Here is a 27738-nt window from a genome sequence, read left to right as displayed (position 1 = left end):
ATGATGTTGATTCTACCAATGCATGAACATGGTATGTTCTTCCATTTGTTTATATCTTCCTCTATCTCTTTTTTCAATGTCCTGTAATTTTCCAAGTATAGGTCTTTTATGTCCTCAGTTAAGTTTATTCCTTGGTATCTTAATTTTTTTGGTGCAATGGTAAATGGGATTGTTGTTTTTATTTTTCTACCTGTGAGTTCATTATTGTGTGTAAAAAAGCCGTAGATTTCTGGGTGTTAATTTTGTATCCTGCTACATTGCCAAATTCATTTATTAGGTCTAGTAGTTTTTTGATGGAGTCTTTGGGGTTTTCTATGTATAGTATCATGTCATCTGCAAATAAGGACAGTTTTACTTCTTCTTTTCCAATTTGGATGCCTTTTATTTTTTCTTCTTGTCTGATTGCTATGGTTAGTACTTCTAGTACTATGTTGAACAGGAGTTGTGAAAGTGGTCATCCTTGTCTTTTTCCTGTTCTTAGGGGAAATGGATTCAGTTTTTTCCCATTGAGTATGATGTTGTCTGTAGGTTTGTCATATAGGGCTTTTATTATGTTGAGGTATGATCCCTCTATTCCCACTTTGCTGAGTTTTTATCAAGAAAGGGTGTTGGATTTTGTCAAACGTTTTCTCTGCATCATTTGATATGATTATGTGATTTTTGTCTCTCAGTTTGTTTATGGATATATCACATTTATTGATTTGTGGATATTGAACCATCCTTGCATCCCTGGAATAAATCCCACTTGGTCATGGTGTATGATCTTTCTAAGCTGAATCTGATTTTCTAGGATTTTTTTTGAAGATTTTAGCATCTATGTTCACCAAGTATATTGGCATGTAGTTCTCTTTCTTTGTGGTGTCTTTATCTGATCTTGGAAGGGTGCCTTCCTCTTGAATTTTTTGGAATAGTCTTTGGAGGATAGGTTTTATTTCTTCTTTGAATGCTTGGTAGAACTCCCCTGTTATGCCGTCTGGTCCAGGGCTTTGGTTTGCTGGAAGGTTTTTGATCACTGTTTCAATTTCTTCAGTAGTTATCGACCTATTCAGGTTTTTTGACTCTTCTTGGTTGAGTTTTGGGAGCTTGTATTTTTCTAAGAATATGTCCATTTCATCTAGATTGTCCATTTTGTTGGAATAGAGTTGTTCATATTATTTTTTCATAATCGTTTGTATTTCTGTGGGTTCAGTTGTTATTTCACCTCTTCCATTTCTGATTTCATTTATTTGGGTCCTTTCACTTTGCTTCTTGGTGAGCCTGGGTAGAGGTTCATCAATCTTGTTTATCCTTTCAAAGAACCAGCTCTTGGTTTTGTTGATCTTTTGTATTGTTTTTTTGGTTTCTATGTCGTTTATCTTCGCTCTGATCTTTATTATTTCCTTCATTCTACTTATGCTGGGCTTTTCCTGTTGCTCTCTTTCTAACTCTTTGAGTTGTAGGGTTAGATAATTTATTACCATTGTTATTTATTAGCATTGTTTCTTGTTTTTTTGAAGCAGGCCTGTAGAGCTATGAACTTCCTTCTCAAGACTGCTTTCACTGTGTCCCATAGATTTTGGATTGTTGTGTTTTCATTGTCATTTGTTGCCATGATGCTTTTTATTTCTTCTTTGATATCTCTGGTAACCCAGTCATTGTTTAATAGCACACTATTTAGCCTCTAGTTGTTTGATTTTTTTATCATTTTTATTGTTGATTTCTAGTTTTATGCCATTGTGGTGATGGTGCTTGGTATGATTTCTGTCTTCTTGAATTTGAAGAGACTGCCTGTGACCCAATATAAGGTCTGTCTTTGAAAATGACCCATGTGCACTTGAGAAGAATGTATATTCTGTGGCTTTGGGGTGAAATGTTCTAAAGATGTTAATTAATTCCACCTGATCTAATGCATCATTTAGGATTGATGTTTCTTTGCTTATTTTTTGCTTAGAGGATTTGTCCAATGGTGATAGTGGCGTATTAAAGTCCGCTACTATGATTGCATTGCTATCAATCTCTCCCTTGATATCCTCCGAAAGTTTTTTTATGTATTTGGGTGCTCCTGTATTGGGTGTGTACATGTTTACCAGAGTTATTTCTTCTTGTTGGATTGCTCCCTTTAGTATTATGAAGTGGCCTTCCTTATCTCTTGTTATGTCCTTCACTTTGAGATCTAATTTGTCCAATATAAGTATTGCTACCCCAGCTTTTTTTTCATTTCCATTCGCCTGAAAAATCTTTTTCAATCCCTTCACTGTCAGCCTGTGTGAGTCCTTTTTTCTAATGTGGGTTTCCTGTAGACAGCAGATATTTGGGTCGTGTTTTCTTATCCACTCAGCTACCCTATGTCTTTTAATTGGGGCATTTAAGCCATTAACATTTAAAGTTATTATTGATAGGTACTTCTTTGTTACCATTTTTATTCTTTACACCTGTCTTCCTTTTTTGGTTCCTATTTCTTCTTTTTACAGCAGACCCATTAGCATTTCTTGCATTGCTGGTTTGGTAGTAATAACCTTCCTTAGTCCTTTTTTGTCTGTGAAGCTTCTGATTTCACCCTCAATTTTGATTGATAGCCTTGCTGGGTACAGTATTCTTGGATTCAGACCCTTCCTTTGCATGACTTTGTATATTTCATTCCATTCCCTTCTTGCCTGATGCGTTTCTGTTGAGAAATCAGTCGCTAGTTTGGTGGGGTGTCCTTTGTAGGTAACTTTCTGTCTTTCTCTTGCTGCTTTTAAGATTCTTACTTTGTCGTTGGTGTTTGCCAATTTAATTATAATGTGCCTTGGTGTCAGTCTTTTGGGATTCACTTTGTTTGGGACTCTGTGAGCTTCTTGGATTTGTGTGAGGTTTTTCTTCCCTATATCACGGAACCTTTCTGTCATTATTTCTTCAAACATGTTTTCTATTCCTTGCTCAGTTTCCTCTCCTTCTGGTACCCGTATTAGCAGATGTTGTTTCATTTTGTGTTATCCCAAAGTTCTCTTAGGCTCTCCTCCTTTTTTTAAAGTTTTTTTTCTAGATGCTGCTCTGCCTGGGTATTTTTTCCTACCTTGTCTTCTAGCTCACTGATGCGGTCCTCTGCTTCTTATAGTCTACTGTTGATGCTTTCCATTGAGTTCTTTATAGCAGTGATGTCATTTTTCATTTCTTCTTGGTTCTTCTTCATTTTCTCTTGGTTCTTACACATATTGTTGAATTTGTCTTCCATTCTTTTCATCCACTGTATGACCATTTCTCTGAATTCTTTCTCTGACATATTGCTTGCCTCCTTTTCGTTTACTTCCTTTTCTGGTGATGTCTCCTTTTCTTTCATATGCAGACTGTTTCTTTGTCTCCCCATGATCTCTCTTCTCTGGCTGTCTGGTTATATAGCTCTTTCTCTCCTTTCCGTGAGGAGGAGCAGGGCTCGTATGAGTCCACATATTCTCACTGCTTGAGATCCAGTGTTCCTGGGTTCGTAATTGGTCCCTGAGTACCGTGGTTGCAGGGTTCCTGGATGTATATGCTTCTGATAACAGCCACTCTCCCCTTCAAGATGGTGTGGTCTCCCAGTAGTTTTATATTTAAAGAAGCCTCCATATTACTCTATATAGCAGATGCACCAATTTACATTTTCACCAAGAGTGTAAAAGTTTCCCTCTTCTTTACATCCTCGCCAACATTTGTTATTGTTTGTCTTTTTGATGATAGCCATACTAACAGTTGTGAGGTGATATTGAATTTTGGTTTTGATTTGGATTTACCTGTTTGATTAGTGATGTTGAGCATTTTTCATGTACCTATTGGCCATTTGTATGTCTTCTTTGGAGAAAATTTAATCCCTTTACCCATTTTTATTTAAATTGGTTTTTTGTTGTTGCTGTTTTTAGTGATATGGGTTTTTATATATTTTTGATGTTAACCTCTTATCAGATATATTTTCTGCCATTCCATAGGTTGCCTTTCAGATTTTTAAAATTCTTTCTTTCTTCCTTCCTTTCTTTCTTTCTTTCTTTCTCTCTTTCTTTCTTTCTTTCTTTCTTTCTTTCTTTCTTTCTTTTTTTTTTGCGGTGCATAAACTTTTTAGTTTGTTGTAGTCCCAATTATTGATTTTTGCTTTAGTTACTTGTGCTTTTGGTGTTATCTAAAAAAATCATTGTAAAAGCCAATGTAAAGGAGCTTATTCCCTGTGTTTTCTTCTAGGAGTTTTATGGTATGAGGTCTCATGTTTATTCTTCTTTAAGTTAATTTGTATGAGTAGTCTAGGACCGGGATCCAATTTTATTGCTTTTCATGTGGCTATCTGTGGGGAAGCACGGGACTTGGTTGGAATGTCTGTAAGGAGGATTTCCCAAAAGGTCGGGGGCCTCTGAGGAGACCTTGCCGAAGGCAGCAGACCCTACCTTAACTTTTCCAAACAAGTCCAATCCCGCAGGGTGTTTTGCTAGAATCTCAATGTTTAATCTTTAAACACCCGACCTTGTAGAAGCATATACTTTCTCAAGGATGCTTACCTTGCTAGTTGTATCTAGAGGTTAATTTTAGTTCAAGCTGTTAGGATAATAAAAGCCAAAGGAGGCAGGTGAACAGGGCTAGTTGGCGGTTATAGCCAAGTAGTGCTTTAGCCCTCTCTTTCACAGAAACATGTGTTGGAGTAATCATTCATTTGTCGTTCAGTGTCTGCCGGTCAGTACCAGCAGCTATCTTATTTTCCCAACACCATTTATTGATTAGTTGAAAACACTTTTCTTTCGTCATTGAGTTCTTGACTCTCTTGTCAAATATTAATTGATCATAAATGCAGAAATTTATTTCTGAGCTCCTATTCTGTTCCATTAATCTCTTTGTCTATTTTAATGCCCATACCATACTATTTCATTACTATACCTTTGCAGTATAATTTGAAATTAGGAAATGTGGTGCTTTCAGCTTTGTTTTTTCTTTTCCATGATTGCTTTGGCTATTTGAGGTATTTTGTGGTTTTATAAAAATTTTAGAATTTGCAACTCTTTTTAAAATTTCATTGGAACTTTGATAGGGATTCCATTGAATCTATAGATGGTTTTTGGTAATATGGACATTTTAACAATATTAATTTTTCCAACCCATGAACATGGGAAATCTTTCCATTTGTTTGTGTCTTCAATGTCTTTCATCAAAATGTAGTTTTCATTTACAGATCTTCACCTCTTTGGTTAGATTTAGTCTTAAGTATTTGAATTTGATGCTATTGTGAATGGGATAGTTTCTTTTTTATCTTCTGCAGATGTTTTGTTGTTAGTGTACAAAAACATCCTGATTTCTGTATGCTGATTTTATATCCTTCAACTTTATTGTATTCATTTATTAGTTTTTTGATGATTGAGTCTGTAGGGTTTTCTCTATATAAGATTGTATCATCTGTAAATAATGACAGTTTTACTTCCTTTCCAAATCAGATGCATTTTATTTCTTTTTCTTGCCTAATTGCTCTGGCTACAACTACTAGCACTGTGTTGAGTAGGAGTGGTAAGAGTAGGCACTCTTTTCTTGTTCCTGATCTTAGAAAAGAAACTTTAAGATTTTTACTGTTGAGTATAATGTTAGCTGTGGGTTTGTCATATTTGGTGTTTATTATATTGAGGTATGTTCTTTCTATGTTGAACTTATTGCAGGGTTTTATCATGAAAGAATGGCTACAACCTTCATCTTAATTGTCTCTGGGATAATATGGAAGCCAAATAATAACTCAGAGGCCCCTCAGAATAAAGACTGTTATTGTATTTTATGTTCTGAACATATTCAAAATTACATTGTGTGCATTGATGTGATACAGGGAGTAGAAATATATCTAATACTGAAATTGACCTTTCCTTCTTTGTTCCTCACAGGCAGCCCTAGAAGCATTAGATGAACTGGATCTGTTCGGTGTGAAAGGTGGGCCCCAATCAGTTATTCATGTCCTTGCTGATGAAGTACAACACTGCCAGGTAAGAAAATAATAGACCACATTATAGAAAATTTTATTCTTACCCAGATTCAGACTTAGTGTGGACTATAGAATAAAGAGACCTGATTGAGAATAGATAATCTTATTTATTACTATGTGCCAAAAAATATCAGACATCCTATATTATAATAAGCCTGATATAGCATTAGCTATAACATAGATCATAGTCCTGTTCTCTCATCCATGGTTATAAAGGGATCACATCATAGCATATAGAATTCCTCACTATTGTCATATCAAACCTATGGACTGTACTCCTGAGTATCTCCTTTTCTAAATATAACAAGAGAGCAAGGTGTGTGGGGGGGTGACTTATGTTGAGTGTTGATAGTGGCTCTGAAACATTCCCTTGTCCCAGGTTGGCTCTAGGGTTAACTGTTTGGAGTTTACACTGTTTAAATAAGGGATAAGGAACAAGGGCCATTTGGATATTTATAACATCATTCATGGGCCATACAAAATTATCAACTTAAAAATTAGCCTGCTATATTTGGTCAAACATTTAATCAACTCACCTCTAATGCCTTGGTAGGGCCAGACCAAATGATTTAATGGGCCTTATATGGCCCATGGCCCAGATGTTCCCCACCCCTGGTTTAAATGATAAATGCATATATTTAGTTTTGGTTAGGATTACTCTTTGTATTGAAAGATTAAGGTTCTTCTCATTGGCAAAATGATTTTTCTTCTCTTCTTTAAACCCTGATTAGACATCCATAGTGTTATAGTAAATATGAATTCATCTTCTAATTTAAAAATTTTCATGGAAAAGATAAATACCAAGGATATATGAGCTGAGCCTTCCATTTCCTGCTTTTCAGCAGCTACATTTTCTCTTATCTTTATGCTTAAATAGTTGCTAATAGAGCAACAGGATTGTGGGTATGATAATGATGTTAAGAGTACTCTGTATCCATTTATAGTTGCTTAACAATCAGGATTGGAAAACATTGAGAGCAGTATTGAAACAAGGGATAATGCACAGAAATAGCTAGTTTTTAAAGCTCTCACTATTGAATGATGTTTAGATTTTCTTCTGAATGTTGCTCTTCTATAGAAATCTTTGGAAAATAAATTTGTTAGTTTTACAACCTTGAGTTATTCACTAATGTGCCATATTTGATTTCCTTTCTCTTAGTCTATCCTTAATTCAATACTTCCCCGGGCTTCAACATCCAAAGAGGTTGACGCTAGCCTGCTTTCAGTTGTATCCTTCCCAGCCTTTGCAGTAGAAGATAATCAGTTGGTGGAGGTCACAAAACAGGAAATCATCACCAAACTTCAAGTATGTGTACATGTGCCTTTCTTCCTTTAGGGCTCTTACTTTAAAGGGAAATTATCATTTTAGGCCTTCAGTATGACCTTGTTGGTGATTTAACCAAGTGGTCAGGGTTAATATCACCAGGAATAAGGTGTATTGACATCATGTACTCTCTATATAGTGCACAGCACCTCTGTGACATCCTTCCGAATAATGCATAACCTCAATCTAATCATGAGAAGACGAATTGAGGGGCATTCTACAAAAAAACTGACACACATTTCAAAAGTGTCAATGTGACACTTTTTAAACAAAGAAAGACAGAAACTGTCACAGATTCAGAGACTAAGGAGCCATGACAACTAAATGCAGTGGGATCCTGAAACAGATACTGGCATAGAAAAAAAATGCCATTAGTGGAAAAACTTGTGAAATCCAAGTAAGTTCTGTGCTTTTGTTAATAATGTTGTTCCAAGGTGAATTTTTTAGTTTTGATAAATTCTATGGTTATGTATGATGGTTAATATAAGGAGACAGTGGTTGAAGGGTATATGGAAACTCTTTGTACTATTCTTGCAACTTTTCTGGAAATCTCAAACTATTTCAACTTTTTAAAAATAAGTTGTTTTTATTTTTAATTTTTAAAACAAGCCTAGGGTCTCTTATGTGCTCTGTAAACAGGAACACATAGATCAGTAATTGGGCTATCACAGACTTACCATAAGATGGAAAGCCATGGGGAGGATAACATTAGGAACTCTGCTTTAGGGAAGAGTCTGTAACATAGCCCTCCCTTAAAATCATTTTGCTGAAATCAGCTTCTGCTGCTGGGCTATCAGAGTTTTTAAAATTATTATTTTTATTTATTGTGTCTATATTGTTGATAAGTTGGCACATGTACCTGTTGCAAAAAAATGTATTCCTTTTTTTATATTTCTCAGCTACAGTTCACATTCAATATTATTTTGTATTACAGGTGTACAACATAGTGCTTAGACATTAATGTAACTTAAGAAGTAAACCCCAGTAAGTCTAGTATCCACCTGGCACCATACATAATTACAATATTATTTACTCTATTCCCTATGCTGTACTTTACATCCCCATGACTATTCATTCTGTAACTACCAATCTATACTTCTCAATCACTTCATCTTTTCCACTCAGTCCCCCAAAGCCCGTCCCCCCTGGCAGCCAAAAGTCTGTTCTCTATGTCTATGAATCTGTTTCTATTTTGTTTGTTAGTGTATATTGTTCTTTAGATTGCACATGTAAGGGAAATCATTTGGTATTTTTCGTTCTTTGACTGACTTATTTCACTTAGCATAATACCCTCCAGGTCCATCCATGCTGTTACAAAATGTAAAATTTAATTCATTTTTATGGCTGAGTAATATTCCATTGTAAAAATGTACCACAGCTTTTTTTCTGCCTTCATTATTTTATTTAAAATTTTTATTATTGACACTATTACAGATGTTCCCATTCCACCCCCTTTGCCTACCTCTACCCAGCTCCCACCGCCCCTCTTCTCTTGGCCTTCACCACACTATTGTCTGTGTCCATGAGTATGCATATAGGTTCTTTGCTACTCCCTTCACCTTCCTTTATCAGTCCCCTCCACATCCCATCTCTGACATTTGTCAGTCTGTTCCAAATGTCCATGCCTCTGGCTCTATTTTGTTTGTCAGTTTATTTTAGTTATTAGATTCTGCAAATAAGTGAGGTCATATGATATTTCTCATTCTCTGACTGGCATATTTCACTTACCATAATAATCTCCAGGTCCATTCATGCTCTCACAAAGGTTAATAGTTCCTTCCTCCAGGTCCATTCATGCTCTCACAAAGGTTAATAGTTCCTTCCTTTTACAGCTGTGTAGTATTAACATTGTGTAATTGCACCACAGCTTTTTATCCAATCATGTACTGATGGGCACTTGGACTGTTTCCAGATCTTGACTATTGTAAATAATGCTGCTGTGAACATAGGGTTGCATATGTTCTTTCTGATTGGTGTTTCGAGATTCTTAGAATTATATACCCAAAAGTGTGATTGCTGGGTCAAAAGGCAGTTCCATTTTTAATTTTCTGAGGAAAATTTATACTGTTTTCCACAGTGGATACACCAGTCTGCATTTCCACCAACAGTGCCTAGGGTACCCTTTGTTCTAGTCCTCACCAGCACTTGTTGTTTCTTGAATTATTGATAGTGGCCATTTTGACAAGTGAAAGTTGATACCTCATTGTAGTTTTAATTTGCATTTCCCTGATGATTAGTGACCTTGAGCATTTCTTCATATCTATTGGCTATCTATATGTCCATTTTGGAGAAGTGTCTATTCAGGTCATTTGCCCATTTTTATATTTTATTTTTATTTATTTATTTATGACTTTTTTTCTTTATTGATTAAGGTCTTACATATGTGTCCTTATCCTCCCACTGCACCCGCACCCCCCGCTCATGCCCTCACACCCCCTAGTGTCTGTGTCCATTGGTTGTGCTTCTATGCATGCATACAAGTCCTTTGGTTGATCTCTCCCCCTTCCTCCACACACCCCTGCCTCCCCTCTGAGGTTTGACGGTCTGATTGATACTTCTCTGTCTCCGGATCTGTTTTTGTTCATCAGTTTATGTTGTTTATTATAATCCATGAATGAATGAGATAATGTGATATGTATCTTTCTCCAACTGGCTTATTTCACTTAGCATAATGCTCTCCTGGTGCATCCATGCTGTTGCACATGGTTAGAATTTCTCCTTTTATACAGCAGCGTAGTATTCCATTGTGTACATATACCACCATTTTTTAATCCACTTATCTGCAGTTGGGCACTTAGGCTGTTTCCAGATGTTATCTATTATAAATTGTGCTGCTATAAACATAGGGGTGCATATATCCTTTTTGATCGATGTTTCTGATTTCTTGGGATATAGTCCTACAAGTAGGACAACTGGGTCAAATGGGAGTTCCATTTTTAATTTTTTGAGAAATCTCCATACTGTTTTCCACAGTAGCTGTACCACTCTGAACTCCCACCAGCAGTGCAAGAGGGTTCCTTTTTCTCCACATCCTTACCAGCACTTGTCATTTGTAGATTTGTTGATGATAGACATTCTGACAGATGTGAGATGGTATCTCATTGTTGCTTTAATTTGCATTTCTTGGATGATTAGTGACTTTGAGCATGTTTTCATATGCTCATGTTTTCATATTCTTGGTCTTCTGTATGTCCTCTTTTGAAAATTGTCTATTTAGATCCTTTGTCCATTTTTTGATTGGATTTTTTAATCTTCCTTTGTTAAGCTGTATAGGTTTCTATAAATTTTGGAGATAAAACCCTTATGGATTTAAGGATTTTGTTGAGGATTTTGGCATCTATGTTCATGAGGGATATTGGCCTGTAATTCTCTTTCATTGTGTTGCCTTTGTCTGGTTTTCCTATTAGGGAGATGCTGGCTTCATAGAATGAACTTGGAAGTGTTCCTTCCTCTTGAACTTTTTGGAATAGTCTGAGGAGGATAGGTTTTAGTTCTTCCTTGAATGTTTGGTAAAACTCCCTGTGAAGCCATCTGGGCCCGGGCTTTTGTTTGCTGGAAGCTTTTTGATGACTGCTTCAATTTCTTCCATAGTTATTGGCCTATTGAGATTTTTAGATTCTTCCTGATTGAATTTTGGAAGGTTGTATTTTTCTAGGAATATGTCCATTTCCTCCAGGTTGTCTAGTTTGTTGGAGTAGAGTTGTTCATATTATTTTCTAACAATCGTTTGTATTTCTGTGGGGTCTGTTGTTATTTCTCCTCTTTCATTTCTGATTTTGTTTATTTGGGTCCTCTCTCTTTGTTTCTTGGTGAGCCTGGCTAGAGGTGTATCAATCTTGTTTATCCTTTCAAAGAACCAGCTCTTGGTTTTGTTGATCTTTTGTATTGTTTTTTTGGTCCCTATGCCATTTATCACCACTCTGATCTTTATTATTTCTTTCCTTCTGCTTACACTGGGCTTTTCTTGTTACTCTCTTTCTAACTCTTTGAGTTGTAGGGTTAGGTAATTTATTATCATTGTTTCTTGTTTTTTGCAGTAGGCTTGTACAGCTATGATCTTCCCTCTTAAGACTGCTTTCACTGTATCCCATAGGTTTTGGATTGTTGTGTTTTCATTGTCGTTTGTTGCCATGATGTTTTTCATTTCTTCTTTGATCTCTCTGGTAACCCAGTCATTGTTTAATAGCATGCTATTTAGTCACCTTGTGTGTGATTTTTGGATTTTTTTATTACACTTGATTTCCAGTTTTATGCCATAGTGATCTGAGAAGATGCTTGATATGATTTCTATCTTCTTGAGTTTGAAGAGACTTTGCCTGTGACCCAACATATGGTCTATCTTTGAAAATGATCCAGGTGCCCTGGAGAAGAATGAATATTCTGTGGCTTTCTGATGAAATGTTCTGAAGATGTCAGTTAATTCCATCTGATCTAGTGAGTCATTTAGGATTGATGTTTCTTTGCTGATTTTTTGTTTAGAGGATTTGTCCAATGGTGATAGTGTGGTGTTAAAGTCTCCTACTATGATTGTATTGCTGTCAATCTTTCCCTTGATCCTTCCAGAAGTTTTCTTATCTATTTGGGTGCTCCTATATTGGGTGCGTATACCAGAGTTATTTCTTCTTGTTGGATTGCTCCCTTTAGTATTATGAAGTGGCCTTCCTTATCTCTTGTTATGTCCTTCACTTTGAGATCTAATTTGTCTAATATAAGTATTTCTACCCCAGCTTTTTTTTTCATTTCCATTCGCCTGAAAAACCTTTTTCCATCCCTTCACCATCAGTCTGTGTGTGTGTGTGTTTTTCTGAGGTAGGTTTCCTGTAGACAGCAGATATATGGGTCATGTTTTCTTATCCACTCAGTTACCCTATGTCTTTTTATTGGGGCATTTAATCCATTTACATTTAAAGTTGTTATTGATAGATAGTTGTTTGTCGCCATTTTTATTCTTTACCCCTGTGTTCCTTCTTTGTTTCCTATTTTTTCTTTTACAGTAGACCCGTCAGCATTTCTTGCATTGCTGGTTTGGTGGTAATAAATTCCCATAGTCCTTTTTTGTCTGTGAAGCTTCTGATTTCACCCTCAATTTTGATTGATAGCCTTGCTGGGTACAGTATTCTTGGATTCAGACCCTTCCTTTGCATGACTGTATATTTCATTCCATTCCCTTCTTGCCTGATGCGTTTCTGTTGAGAAATTAGTCGCTAGTCTGGTGGGAGATACTTTGAAGGTAACTTTTTGTCTCTCTCTGGCTGCTTTTAAGCTTCTTGCTTTGTCGTTAGTGTTTGCCAATTTAATTATAATGTGCCTTGGCGTCGGTCTTTTGGGATTCATTTTCTTTGGGACTCTGTGAGCTTCATGGATTTGTGTGAGGTTTTTCTTCCCAATATCAGGGAAATTTTCTGTCATTATTTTTTCAAACAGGTTTTCTGTTCCTTGCTCAGTTTCCTCGTCTTCTGGCACCCCTATTATGCTGATGTTGTTTCGTTCTGTGTTGTCCCAAAGTTCTCTTAGGCTCTCCTCCTGCTTTTTAATTTATTTTTTTCTGGAAGCTGCTCTGCCTGGGTATTTTTTCCTACCTTGTCTTCTAGCTCACTGATGAGGTCCTCTACTTCTTCTAGTCTACTGTTGATGCTTTCTATTGAGTTCTTTATGGCAGTGATGTCATTTTTCATTTCTTCTTGGTTCTTCTTCATTTTCTCTTGGTTCTTACACATATTGTTGAATTTGTCTTCCATTCTTTTATCCACCTTATGACCATTTCTCTGAATTCTTTTCCTGACAGGTTGCTTGCATCCATTTCCTCCATTTCATTTACTCCTTTTCTGGTGATGCCTGTTTTTCTTTCATATGCAGGGTGTTTCTTTGTGTCCCCATGATCTCTCTTTTCCAGGTGTTTGGTTATGTAGTTCTCTCTCTGCTGCGTTGATTTAAAGGCACAAAATACAACACAAAGGCACAAAGCACAAGGCACTGAACACAAATGTATTCACGATACTAATAACCCCAAATAAAGGTGACCACCAGATCAAGGAGAATTAGGGGATAAGGAAGAAAGAAGAGAGAAAGAAAATAGAGAAAAATAAAAATAAAAAAAGGAGTGCAAAAATGAAATTGGGAAAAGGATAAAAAAAAGTAAGAGAGAAAAGAAAGAGAATGAAATAGAAGAGGGGAAGAAACTATTTATATGTGGAGAAAACGCCAATAGAACAGCCACTAATCCCAACAAATTCCAGGAACAGAATGCAAACTACAAACAACAGTTGATATCAAGTGAGGTGAGCGAAAATAGTAGCAAAAAATAAATATAAAATAAAATAACTGGAAAAGAAAAAAACAAAGAAACAGAAAAATAGAAAGAAAAAGCAAAACAATCTCACAGATAAGCATTAAAAAAAAACCCAATATACTGAACAATCAAGTAAACAACAACAAAATGACAGGGAGAAAAAAAATTTGGATAGTAAAGAAAGAAGAGAGAGGTGTATATGGATTTAGAGCAGGGTATTGGAAATTAGATATATCAGTAGGGTGAAATTTTAACGGGGTAAAAAGAAGGAATAGGGAAAATCTAAAGCAGGAATAGGGTAAGAGAAACAGGACAACAACAGGGGAAAAGTGAGGAGGAGAGTTTTGGTGTAAAGGTAAAGTTGAGGTAGAGTAAAATGATGCTAAAGGAAAGATGAAAATAGAATTTAGAACACTAATCCCAAAATAAGATAAATAAAAATATAATGACACTTAAGAAAAAGGTAAAATGGTAGTAGTAATAATACTGGTTAAAAATAAAAATGTAGTAATTAAAAAGGTAAAATCAGGTGTTGAAAAAAGAAAATAAAATTAGTTTCTTAAATAAAAGGTGAAAAAAAGAACAAAATAAATAAAAATGTGCAGTCGTGAAGGTCCTTCAGTTCCTCTACTCTTCTGTTTGACATGCCTTAGTCCTGTCAGGTATTCAGGAGAGTGTTGAAGTTCCCTGCGATACACTGTTCCTCCGTGTTGTAAACCACAATCCTAATTTTAAAACAGGCCGTATTTGTTTCCCAGACTGCCTTTATTTGTGATTACAGAAGAGTCAGCTTGTGGTTCAGCCTCTGGGTGGCAGTGTTTCTGTATTGACCTCCGAGGCTATAAGTCCTAGCCCGTAGTTTGGGAGAGCTGTTTCTGCCACAGAGTTGTGTCTTTGATTGTTGCTCCCAGCTCTGATTACCAGGTTCCACAAAAACAACTTTTCCCTGCAATCTCTGCAAGTGATCCCAATTGGGCAATCCTATGTATTGGGTTTAATAATAAAACACAAAGATTTAAGGGGGAGAGAGAGGGAAAAAAAAAGGCTTGAGGAGGTGTGTGAGCTCTCGCAACCTTCCACCATCCAGCTCTGTGCGCAGTCTCTTCCGCACGTCCTCTCTCCCCTGGCACTAAGCAGCCGGCACACTGGCAAAATTCGAGGCTGCCTTTTTGCACCCAGTCCAGCTATGGGATTATTTTTAGCATTCCCTTCTGTTGGCAGCCTTGTGAGACCCCTTCCGCACTGGCGGATCACGCTGGCCCCAACGGCCGTGGACTTCGTGCAGCGCAGACTACCCCAGTGCGTGTTCCCGTCTCCAACCTGAATTGCAAACCGTACCCTTATCAAGGCGAAATCTGACCTTTCTGTGAGGAGGAGCAGGGCTCCTTTGAGTCCACGTATTTGTGCTGCTTTTGATCCAGTGTTTCTGGGTCAGTAGCCGATTCCTGGATGCCGTGGTTGCAGGGTCTCTGGATGTATAGGCTTCCGAAAACAGCCACTCAAGATGGTGCGGACTCCATGGCTGAGCCAGCCATTCCAGGAGACTTTTCAGCTGCAGTCTCCAACAGTCCCCTTTCTCTGGGAGTCCTCTGCCTTTCCCGGCTGCAAACTGTCTCCCAGCTGAATTTCCTCTGCCTATTCGGGCTAGATGTTACTCGGTTCAGCTACTCACCCTATCTGCTCCAGGACAAGGCAAGGGAAACGTCTGTCTATACTGCTGCCATTTTCTCCCCCTCCCCCCTCTCTTTGTTTCTTGATGATACTGGCTACAGGTTCATCAGTCATGTTTATATTTTCAAAGAATCAGCTCTTTGTTTCATTGATCTTTTGTATTATTTTTTAAGTTTATATGTCATTTATTTCAGCTGTGATCTTTATTATTTCCTGCTATTTACTCTGGGTTTTTCCTTTTGTTCTTTGTCTAATTATTTAAGTTGTGTGGTCAGATAGTTTATTACAAGTCTTTCTTGTGTTTTTGAGGTATGCCGGTAATGCTAGGAACTTCCCTATCATGACTGCTTTCACAGTGCCCAATAGATTTTTGGTTGTTGTGTGTTCATTTTCATTTGTTTCCAGAAAATTTTGATTTCTTCCACCATATCTTTGGTAACCCATTCAGTTTTTAATAACATGCCCTTTAGCCTGCATGTGATTGAATGTGTTTGAGTGTTTTTATTGTAGTTGATTTCTATTCTCATGTCATTATGATTTGAGAAGATGCTTTATATGTTTTCAAACTTGTTACACTTATAAAGACTTAGCTTGTGTCCTAACATGTCATCTATCTTTGAGAATGACCCGTGTGCACTTGAGAATAATGTATATTCTGTAGCTTTGGGGTGAAATGTTCTGTAAATGTCAATTCCATCTGATTGAGAGTATTATTTAGGATTGCTGTTCCCTTATTCATTTTTTGTCTAGAAGATCTAGGCAGTATTGTCAGTGGGGTGTTAAAGTCCCTTAATGTGATTGTATTGCTGTCTATCTCCCCATTAAAATCCTCTAGAAGTTTTTTTTTTACATATATGGTAGCCTGTATTGGGTGCATATATGTTTACCAGGGTTATATCCTCTTATTGTATCAGTCCCTTTAGTATTATGAAGTAGCCTTCATTGTCTTTTGTTATCGCCTTCATTTTGAAGTCTATTTTTTTCAGATATTATTGTTACTCCCCCAGCTTATTTTTCATTTCAATTTGCATAGACAAGATTTTCTATTCCTTCACTTTCATCCTGTTTGAGTATTTTGTTTTGAGGCATATCTCTTGCAGACAGCATATATATGGATCATGTTTTCTTATCCATTCAGCTACGCTGTGTCTTTTGATTGGAGCATTTAATCCTTTTCATTTAAGGTTATTATTGATAGGTACTTACTTGTTGCCATTCTTATTCTTTATTCCCGTGTTCTTCTCTTTCTATTACTTCTTCCCACAAAAGTCCCTTCAGCATTTCTTGCTGTGCTGGTTTGGTGGTAATAAACTCTTTCAGCCTTTTTGTTTGTTTTGTTTTGTCTTGTCTTGTCTACAAAGCTCTTTATTTCACCTTCATTTTTTAATGATAACCTTGCTGGATAGAGTAGTCTTGGGTACAGTCCCTTGGTTTTTATTACTTTGTATTCTTCATGCGACTCCATTCTGGCCTGAATGGGTTTTTATTGTGAAATCACCTTACAGTCTAATGGGACCACTCTTGGAGGTAACTTTCTGTCTCTCTCTTACAGCCTTTAAGATTCTTTCTTTGTCTTTAATGTTTGGTTTCAATTATAATATGCGTATGTGGGCATTTGGGGGTTTATCTAGATTGGGACTCTCTCTCTTTTCTGAACTTGAGTGACCTTTTCCTTCATCAGGTTAGGGAAATTTTCTGTCATTATTTCTTCAAACAGGTTCTGTATTCGTGGCTGAGATTCTTCTCCTTCCGGTTCACTTATGATGCAAATGTTGTTATGTTTCATGATGTCCCAAAGCTCCTGTATATTCTCCTCCTGCTTTTTAATTTTTTATCTAATTGATGCTCCAAATGGGTGTTTTTAATACCTTGTCTTCTAATTCATGATTTGGTTTCTCCACTTCTACTGTTGATTCCTTCCAAGGTATTTTTATTTCAGCTATGTCATTCTTCATTTCTGCTTGGTTCTTGTTGATGTTTTCTACCATTTTTATTTTTCTGTTGTAGTTCTTATTAAATTCCATAGTGTTTCAGTAAGATGGTTGTAGTTCTCACTGAGTTATTTGAGCACCCTTATTATCATTACTCTGAATGCTTCATCTGACAAAGTGCTTGCCTCCATTTCATTTAGTTCTTTTTTGGGCCATTTCTCCTTTTCCTTCATTTGGGGGTTGTTTCTTTGTCTCCCAATTTTTGTGTCCCTTTGTATTTATTTCTATATATTAGATCAAACTGCTGTGCCTCCCAGGCTTTGTGGGGTGGTCTTATAAAGTAGGTGTTTTGTGGGACAAAGTGGTGCAGTCTCTTAGATCTCCTGAGCTGGGTGCTCTAGAAATGTCTTTGTTTGAGTTATTTCGTTTCTCTTGCAGTTGGGTCTTGAATGTTGTTTTCCTCTTCATTGATGGAATATCCTCTCAGGTTGGCTGACTTTGTGGCTCACCTGTCACCACATTATGTGAGCTGTTGTGGAGGTGCTAACAGAGCAAAACAAAAATATAACACAACAAAAGAAGAAATAAAACAAAAACATACAAAATACCCCTACAACAACACCTAAAGCCACCCCTTGAGAAGAGAAAATTATGAAAGAGATATAGAGTCTTAATGGTAGAAGAAAATAAAAAAAGAAAAACTATGAGGAGAAAAAACTACAAGAATCAAAAAAAATACCCACAAACAACAAAAAGAGGCGAGGAGGAGAAAAAGGAATAAGGGGCAGAGATGAAATAGAGAAAATAAGAATAAAGAATAGGGGAAGGAAATTATTTAAAATTAAAGAGGATGAAAAAAAAATTGAAAAGGAAAATTTGGGGTCTAAAGCATATAGACCCGAAATAAGGTGAGCTAGCAGGAGAAAAAGAAAGAAAAATATTGAGTAGGAAAAGAGAAGACTAAAATAGGATGGATACAATAGAGACTAAAATAATAGACAAACAATAAAACAGATAAAGAATATAAATAAAAAACAAAAAGAAAGGGAAGAGAATGAAAAAAAAAGTGAAGTGTCTCAGCAGTGTTTAGTGCCCCCTTGGAGCTCCTGTTGGACTCTGATCTTCTGATGACTGTGGCTGACTATTCTGTCTGCCAATTTTGGACTTCCTGGGAGGTACTTAGCTGCCAACCATCATCAGAATCTGTCCTCCTTTGACTTTCAACAAACCTAATTGAAGCTCCGAGAGATCCATAGTTTCTAGGTTTCTTTGAACAATATTTTTTGAACAATATTTTTTCTTGAACATTAACTTATCGGCACTTGTCTCCACAGCACTTGTCTGCATGTGGGAGCAGTCGATCTGCCCTGTAAAGCAGGTTTTTTAGCAGCATGGGGCTCAGTGCTTGGTCAGTAAGCTTCCCCACATTCTCAGGGTTCCACCTCTGCCCTCCTTTACCTGCCAGTCAGCTGTCAATATTAATCACTGAAAAGTCTGTTTCTGAAAGCACTTTATGCAGAATTGGGGGTCTAGAACTCCGGGTCTCCCTTGAGGGAATGGTGCTGTTCATATGTCAGGGAAAAGTGGTGGGTGTTTTTCCCTGTCCCAGAGCTACTCCTCTGGGAGAGACCAGAATATTGATCTGCCCTCATCATGACAGAAATCCTATATGTAGTCCAGTAGGCTCAGCTGCAAACCTTGAGTTTCTGTTAGCTCTCCTGTGTGGGGGAAGCAACTATTAGGTTCATAGAAAATTTGGGTGGATATCCCCACCCCCAATCCAGTCACTGATCCTTCCTGAGACTGTTCTAACCCATAGGCTTGGCTTTTGTTGCCATCTGCAAAGGTCAAGGGGCAGGGTGTGGCAGGCAGCACTCCTAAGGGTCTGGCAGGCTATATCGCCTAAGGTGGGTTTTTTTTTCTCTTCCTGAGCTATGGCTTCTGGGAGCAGCTAGCTCTTCTCAGGAAAAATGGCTGTTTCTGTTTCGGGGTATGACCAAATGCAGTGCTCCTGGCTGCTGTTCTTCCATGTCTCCCCACAATGCTTCCAACCCCAGTTTTTCCTTAGGCACCTTGAGTTCCTACCATCCTCCCTCCACCAATTCTCAGGTGAGTAGCTGTAAATCAAGCATGTCAAAATCAAAGGCTAACACGGGCCAAACAAACAAGGTTTAAGTTTATGTGGGCCAAAAAAAAAACAAAACCAAAAGCTTCAATTTTCATAGAAACATAGGTTTATTTCAATAGAAACATGCTGAATACAAAGGGCTGAAATAAATGAGTCATCATTAACAAGATAATAGAACATTTAAATAAAAATTAATATCTTTTTCTTGAACATTAACTTACCCGACACTAAATAACTGCACAAATTAATAAGCATAACGCAAATAAACCTATTTTTCTTGTTGTCCGAAAGCGAAATATTTCCTGTTGTGCACACCAAACAAGTCAGTCCAAGACTAATGACATGGCCATTGGCTGCTAAAATATTTGCTGTTAGTATTAGAGGAGAGAAATGGTGTTCCTGCACACAGGGTGCGTAAGGGAAATGAATGCAACACAATTATAATAATCAGTCATTAGCGAATGTTGTAGTTTGTTATTAACAATTATGTATAATAGGATATCATAAAAATTAAGTTATGAAATTTTTATTAAAATGTTTCTTACATACCGTTATATTGGCTGGGCTACAAAAATATTTGTTGTGGGCTGCGAGTTTGTATGCTTGCTGTAAGTGAAACTCCTGTGCTCTAGGTTTTTTAAAAAAGCCAAAAAAATGAGGTCAGCCAGTGTGGCTCAGTGATTGAGTGTCGACCTGTGAACCAGAAGGTCATGGTTCAATTCCTGCTCAGGGCATAGCCCCAGGTTTTAGGCTCGATCCCCAGTGTTGGTTATGCAGGAAGCAGCCTATCAGTGATTCTCTCTCATCAGTGATGATGCTCTCTCTCTCTCCCTCTCCCTTCCTCTCTTAAGTAAAATACACACACACACACACACACACACACACACACGAGGCCTGGTGCATGAAATTCGTGCATGGGTGTGTGTGTGTGTGTGTGTGTGTGTGTCCCTCAGCCTAGCCTGCACCCTCTCCAATCTGGGACCCTTCGAGGGATGTCTGACTGCCTGTTTTGGCCCGATCCCAATGGGACATTCCTCTCACAATCCAGGACTGCTGGCTCCCAACCACTCGCCTGTCTGCCTGCCTGATTGCCCCTAACTGCTTCTGCCTGCCAACCTGAACACCCCGTAACCACTCCTCTGCCAGCCTGATCGATGCCTAACTACTCCCTGGCTGACCCAATTGCCTTTAACTGCCCTCCCCTGCAGGCCTGGGTCCCCCCCAACTGTCTTCCCCTGCAGGCCTGGTCCCCCCAACTGCCCTCCCTGCAGGCCTGGGTTTCCCCCAACTGTCCTCCCCTGCAGGCCTGATTACCCATAACTGCCCTCCCCTGCCGGCCATCTTTGACCACATGGGGGCGGCCATCTTGTGTTTTGGAGTGATGGTCAATTTGCATATTACCTCTTTATTATATAGGCTATATATATTTAAAAAACAAAAAAACACAAACGAAATGTGGAGGGTTTCTTTCCTATCAGATTTGGTCTATCTGCTACAGATTTCTTGAGGGCCAGCAGCCCTGCCACCTTTCATACCTGGATGTGACATGGGCCACTGGTCTCAGCTCTGGTTCTCTAGTCTGTGGAGACCAGCCTGAGTTCTGGGCCTCAATCTTCTTTTTTTAAAAAATATATTTTATTGAATTTTTACATAGAGGAAGGGAAAGGGATAGAGAGTTAGAAACATCAGTGAGAGAGAAACATCGATCAGCTGCCTCCTGCATACTCCCTACTGGGGATGTGCCCACAACCAAAGTACATGCCCTTGACCGGAATCGAACCTGGAACCCTTCAGTCAGCAGGCCGATGCTCTATCCACTGAGCCAAACCGGTTAGGGCTGGGCCTCAATCTTCTGAGGGAACAGACCCTCCGATAGCCCAGAGCTCACTCCTCCCACTCGGTCTGCTGCCTATGGAAGCTGGGTCACCTCTTATGACCTCACCCTTCCTATCAGCCTCCAGATGTTTTATGTCCTTCCTTGATATAAGTCTTCTCAGTTGGACCTGAGTTGGCAATTCCTGGTGAATATTCCCCCACTTTAGTTTTATTTCCTTCTGGCTCTGGAAAGAGGTGCAAGAAAAGTCTGCCTAGTCAGCCACCATTTTCTTTTCAAATAACCAGCTCTTAGTTTCATTGATCTTTTGTATTGTTATTTTAGTCTCTATGTCATTTATTTCCACTGTAGTGTATATAATTTCCTTTCTTCTACTCACTTTGGAATTTGTTTGTTCTTTTTCTGTTTCCTTTAAGTGTATAGTTAAATAACTTATTTGAAATTTTTCTTGTGTCTGGAGGTAGGCCTGTAATGCTGTGAATTTCCCTCTTACTACTGCTTTTACCATGTACCATAGATTTTGGGTTGTTGTGTTTCTATTTTCATTTGTCTCAAGGTATCTTTTGATTTCTTCCTTGATCTCATTGTTAACCCATTCATTGTTTAGTAATATGTTATTTAGCCTCCATGTCTTCGTGTGTTTTTCACTCTTTCTGTGATTGATTACTTATTTCATACTGAGATGGTCAGAGAAAATGCTTGATATGATTTCAATCTTCTCAAATTTGAGACTCGTTTTGTGGTCTCTCCTAGAAAATGTTCCATTTGTACTTGAAAAGAATATATATTTTGCTGCTTTGGGGTGAAATGCTATGAAGATAATCAGTTAAATCCATGTGATCTACTGTGTCATTTAAGGCCCCTGTTTTCTTGTTGATTTTCTGTCTGGAAGACCTATCCGTTGATGTTAATCAGGTGTAAAAACCCACTACTATAACTCTATTACTATTGGTCTCTCCCTTATGTTCATCTAGATTTGCTTTATATATTTAGATGCTCCTATGTTGGTTGCATAAATGTTTACAAGGATTATAGCAAAGGATGTATTTTCGATTAAGTATATGGCTGAACCAGTGTGTATACCTCTGACCTTTTTTTTCTGCATTCCAAGGGTCGTTATGGCTGCTGTCGCTTTCTACGAGATGGATATAAAACTCCTAAAGAGGTAGGTTCCTTCTCTCAAAAATGATTCCAAGGCTATCTATAGCCTTATTCAGAGTAAACAGTTACTTCACTTGTGGTACTTAAAATAATCACTAAATAGGATAATAATAACTGATACTTGCTACTTTTGTTGAATTTAGTAGCTAACTTCTGTTTGTCACCCTTCCTGGATTAAATAAAATAGAGGAAGTATAGTCCTTTCACCTTTTGCATTTGGTTACTTTCACATTGTATGCTTAAATCAGTGAATGAAAGTTTAGGCAGAAACAGAGTATTTGCATAGCCTCAAAGTATTTTTCCTCCCAAATATTTAATAATGTTATAGGAAAAAACCTTTCCATCATTAGATCCCCCTTCCACCTTTTGCTGTTGGTTAGTTGTAAACAGTTTTTGATCTTGAAAAATTAATTTCCATTTGTTACAGTTGTCAAAATTCTTCTTGGAAATATCAATGGAAGAATTAAGTATTATTGAAGGGAATGAATGATCAATAAGAAGCATTTTCACTGGCAATGTAAACATCATTTAAGGCTTAGATTTCCTGGTCAAGAGTCATTATAATACATTTTTTTAAATCATTGAGCTCAAACTCTTCTGGTCTACTTCCTCTCTTTAACTTCATTCTTTAGCCTTATTGACTTCCTCCCCTACCAATCTACTAAAATTATGCTCTCAAACATCATCATAATCTCCTAAATGACCCATCCAACTGGCTTTCCACAATCCTTATTCTGCTTGACTTCTTTGTAGCATATCACTGTTACTTACCCCTATGTTTTCTTGAAATTCTTTTCTTATTTTAATTTCCACAACACTACATTGTCCTAATTCTTTTCCTCTTTCTCTCCTTCACTCACCAAGCTGAGAGTTTTACAAGATTCCATTCTTGGGCCATTCCTTAATTATATATAATTATTACATCTACAATTGGTGCTTCATGTATCACTCATAATGGTGATTCCCAAACCCTCATCTCTTGCTGTCTGCTAAATATTTCTGTCCACATTTTCTCCTGCTACCTAAAACTTAAAAAGTATAAAATCAAGCTCAAGTTTATTACAGATCAATCTCACTTCTTCATACACCTGCCTATAATGTCATTATTATTCCTGTTCTAGTAGTTAGAAGTCATGTCACAAAGTACTTGCTAAGGCAGAGGGGTATGTACATGCTCTGCCTTCTCTGAAACTATCAATAGTGAAAGGCTATGTTATATAACCCTGATCTCAATATGTATATCTAATCTTGGAGTGATAAGACAGACTGTGTTTATTATGCTTTTACCAGGATCCCAATCGTCTATACTATGAACCAGCCGAGCTGAAGTTATTTGAAAATATAGAGTGTGAATGGCCATTATTCTGGACATACTTTATCCTCGATGGGGTCTTCACTGGCAATACTGAACAGGTAATGAACTGGGGAAAGAGCTTTTTAGCAAAATGTTCTAATTATGTCTTCCTCTTTCAGCTAATGGCTGTGCCAACCCTGTGCCTAAATGAAAATCTTCCTTAATAGGGAGGAGATAGCATTGTCTCCTAGAGACTAATAGTTGAGGGCACTAAGTTAGGATTTGGAAGACCTGGATATTGCCATCTCTAATACTTCGCTTTTAACAAATATGCAAAGCAAAACAGCAAGCCCTGTCTACTTGCCACAGTCATTAGAGGTACCAAAATTTACTTCCTGACTTTGTATGTCTTTTAAAAAATAAATCTTAGATATGATGCTCTCATGTTAGACCATCCAAAAAATAAAACCCCCAACAATCCACTCATCCCTGTCCTCACCCCCGAAAACATGCTCATCATTGCTTTTTTGGCTACATGAATATAGTAGTTTAGAAACCATCATAGAAAAACAGTGAGATTTGGAATCTTAGTTAAGTAAATGTAGTGTCAGGTATTCTACAAATTGGCTATGGTCTAAAATTGAACGTAAATCCAATGCATTTGGAAGTCATTTATACATTGCTACTTAAAATACAATTTTGTGTAATTTGATTTGGCTAATATTAATATGTAATTGCCAATATGAGTCTAAATAATAGGGTTTCACTAAAGTGACAGGGGCCACAAAGTGCTATTTTACTCAAAATTTCAGTAATTTATAAAGTATACATTTTTGAGCAAGCAAATAAGATGAGCTATAATAAAAATAATCTGCCTGTTTTGATCACCCGGATTTGATTCTAGCATTTTCTCAGTCCTCAAATTCTATGAAATTGTTTATAAAAAATTTTTCTTGCTCAAAAAGAGATTATTTATCAAATATGCCAACTAAGTATAAAGCACATTTAGGTTATTTGAACTTGGGAGGGGGGAGGAGTTGGAATACCTGGAATTTTTTTTTTCTTCACTATTGGCCATTGAGTAATCCAAGTGTTGTCATTGACTTCTTCAGTTTCTCTGTGCATACAATGAAAATAGTTTTCCTCTATTAATTGAAGAAGAATATATCACTAAACTTCTTTGAATTTCACAGATAAAGACATGTTGTACATGCAAAGTAGAAAAAGTTAAGTTATAATGAGACATATATGTTTCTTTAAAATTACCTTGCTCGGAATATTTGAGAAATAAAAACTATAGGACTTGTTGGAAAATAGGATTGGGGCACAACACTTAAAAAGTTGGTCAGAAATATATATAAAATGATAGGGCCCTAATAAAAACTCTATTATAAGGGAGAAACCAAGATGGCGGCATAGGTAAACACCGAACTTGCTGCCTCCTACAATAACTTCACAAATACAACAAAAAGATAACACGGACATCATCCAGAACTACAGGATGGCTGGGTGAGTGTAAATTCTACAACTAGAAGGAAAGAGAAAAGCACACTGAGAGTCAGGAGCTGCAGAAGTAAAGTGCAAAGGTACGGAGGCTCGAGCACGCGCAGAAAGGGGCTGGTACCTGAGGACACGGCTGTCTTTTTTGAATCGGGAGGGAGTCACAAGCTCCCGACTGCTCTGAACTCCAGTTCCAGGAAGCCTCTGGGGACCCGGACTCATACGGGGAGAAACTGGACTGTCTGGCAGCGGGCAGAACTCGGAACTCGAGGGCGGCTTTCCCTCAGAGGTGCTTACAGCAATTAAATTACGGGGACACTGAGACGCGTCGCCACTTAGGGAAGGGCTGAGGATCTGCCATAGCTGCTCGCTCCGCCCCGTTGATTCCTTGAGGCCACGCCCCACCCAGGCTGTGGCAGAGGCTTTTGCATATGAATGCCCTGGCCCTTTGCAACCTGAAAAATACCTAACAAATTACAGGTGGGCCAGACAGACCCAGAACTTCCAAGAGAAGGCCCAAGGCCCGACAGCAGCTTGCATTGCTTCACAGCTGGGCCTCATCTGGACACCTCCAAACTCCAAACAAGGAAGGGGAATCTGCAGATCTTTTTGTAGCTCCTGCTGGGTAACCTCAGGCAGAGACTAAATTAGCACCTCCTTAGATCCAAGAGCCAGTGTACCCAGTGGTCAGAGTGGGACCATCCAGATTACAACTTGTCAGATCCATAAGGGACACACTCAGGGGGCAGACTCAGTGAGCACCAAAACCCCACTGAAGCAAGTCTTGCCTGAGAAGGGTGTCTTCAGCACAGAAGTTCTCCCACTGCAAACACAGCTGATCCTCACTGCCAATTGGCCTGGAGGTCAATTCCTCCCAGTGATCCTACAACAATCAAGGCATAACTACAACAAGACTGTGCACAAAGCCCACAAGGGAGTGCACCAAGAGTGTCCACCTCAGGTAATTGGGGAGTCTGAGCCACTGGGCCCTATAGGACACCTAGCACACAAAACCACTCTTCCAACACAGGGAAGCATAAAAAATGTGGAGACAAAGAAACAGGTCACAAATGACAGAAATGGAGGAAAGCAAACGACTGGATATAGAGTTCAAAACCACGTTTATAAGGTTTTTCAAGAATTTTATGGAAACCGCCGATAAATTTAGTGAGACCCTGGAGGATGTGAAAAAAGACCACCTAGAAATTAAGCATACACTGACTGAAATAAAGAATAATATACAGAGATCCAACAGCAGTCTAGAGGATTGCAAGAATCAAGTCAAAGATTTGAAATACGAAGAAACAAAAAATACCCAACCGAAGAAGCAAAAAGAAAAAAGAATCCAAAAATATGAAGATAGTGTAAGGAGCCTCTGGGACAACTTCAAGCGTACCAACATCAGAATTATATGGGTACCAGAAGAAGAGAGAGGGCAAGATATTGAAAACCTATTTGAAGAAATAATGACAGAAAACTTCCCCTACCTGGTGAAAGAAATAGACTTACAAGTCCAGGAAGTGCAGAGAACCTCAAGCATAAGGAATCCAAAGAGGACCACACCAAGACACATCATAATTAAAATGCCAAGAGCAAAAGACAAAGAGAGAATCTTAAAAGCAGCAAGAGAAAAAAAGTCAGTTACCTACAAGGGAATACCCATACGACTGTCAGCTGCTTTCTCAACAGAAATCATGCAGGCCAGAAGAGAGCGGCAAGAAATATTCAAAGTGATGAATAGCAAGAACCTACAACCAAGATTAGTTTATCCAGCAAAGCTATCATTCAGAATGGAAGGTCAGATAAAGAGCTTCACGGATAAGAAAAAGCTAAAGGAGTTCATCACCACCAAACCAGCATTATATGAAATGCTGAAAGGTATTCTTTAAGAAGAGGAAGAAGAAAAAGGAACTCTTACCATTTGCCACAGCATGGATGGAACTGGAGAGCATTGCTAAGTGAAATAAGCCAGTCAGAGGAGGATAAATACCACATGATCTCACTCATTTGTGGAATATAATGAACAACATAAACTGATGAACAAGGACTGATTCAGAGACGGAGAGGCATTGATTGGACTATCGGGCCTTGGAGGGAAAGTAGGGGAGGGTGGAGGTAAGGCGGAAAGATCAACCAAAGTATTTACATGCAAGCATATAGGCCTAACCAATGGACACGGACAACGGGGGGGTGAGGGCATGAATGGGGGTGGGGGGGGTAGGGGGTAATGTGGGGATAAGGACACATATGTAATATCTTAATCAATAAAAAATATATATAGAAAAAAGAAATTGACAGGAAACCATTAAAAAAAACTCTATTATAGCTGTATGCAAGTCAAATGGTTAATAAATACAATAGATGTGATACTTGTACCTTGAAAAATACCTGAAATTTGCCTTTAGATAAGTGCACTCACATTCCCACCAGCCCACCCTGGCTTCACTGCCCACCACCTTGTGTACCAGAGGAAGATAGCAAAGGACAGCTATCAAAAGAAAATCAACCCAAGCCATTATGCTCAATATTTGACTAAAGAAGCAAAGCATACAATGGAGTCAAGACAATCACTTCACTAAATGGTGTTGGAAAAATTGGACAGATACATGCCAAAAAAAATGAAACTAGACCACCAACATACACCATACACAAAAATAAACTCAAAATGGATAAA

The 27738-nt window shown here is 38.0% G+C and overlaps 1 protein-coding gene across 1 annotated transcript in view; it reads left to right on the top strand.

Annotated features, from left to right (window-relative positions):
* The window catches only part of PHKA1 (phosphorylase kinase regulatory subunit alpha 1), a gene marked incomplete at its 3' end in the record, with an annotated part of 280015 nt that overhangs the window by 68930 nt on the left and 183347 nt on the right, over positions 1-27738 (top strand). Inside the window, exons 7-10 of the mRNA XM_081081650.1 lie at positions 5835-5933; positions 7092-7238; positions 22221-22274; positions 23561-23683. Coding sequence (XP_080937776.1) covers positions 5835-5933; positions 7092-7238; positions 22221-22274; positions 23561-23683 — 423 coding nt within the window. The remainder of the gene's footprint in view (positions 1-5834; positions 5934-7091; positions 7239-22220; positions 22275-23560; positions 23684-27738) is intronic.

This window comes from Myotis nattereri (genome assembly GCF_964212035.1).
Source record: "Myotis nattereri genome assembly, chromosome: X".
Classification (NCBI taxonomy): domain Eukaryota; kingdom Metazoa; phylum Chordata; class Mammalia; order Chiroptera; family Vespertilionidae; genus Myotis; species Myotis nattereri.
Note: the sequence above shows the minus strand (reverse complement) of the source record. Positions and strands in the feature narration are given on the sequence as shown.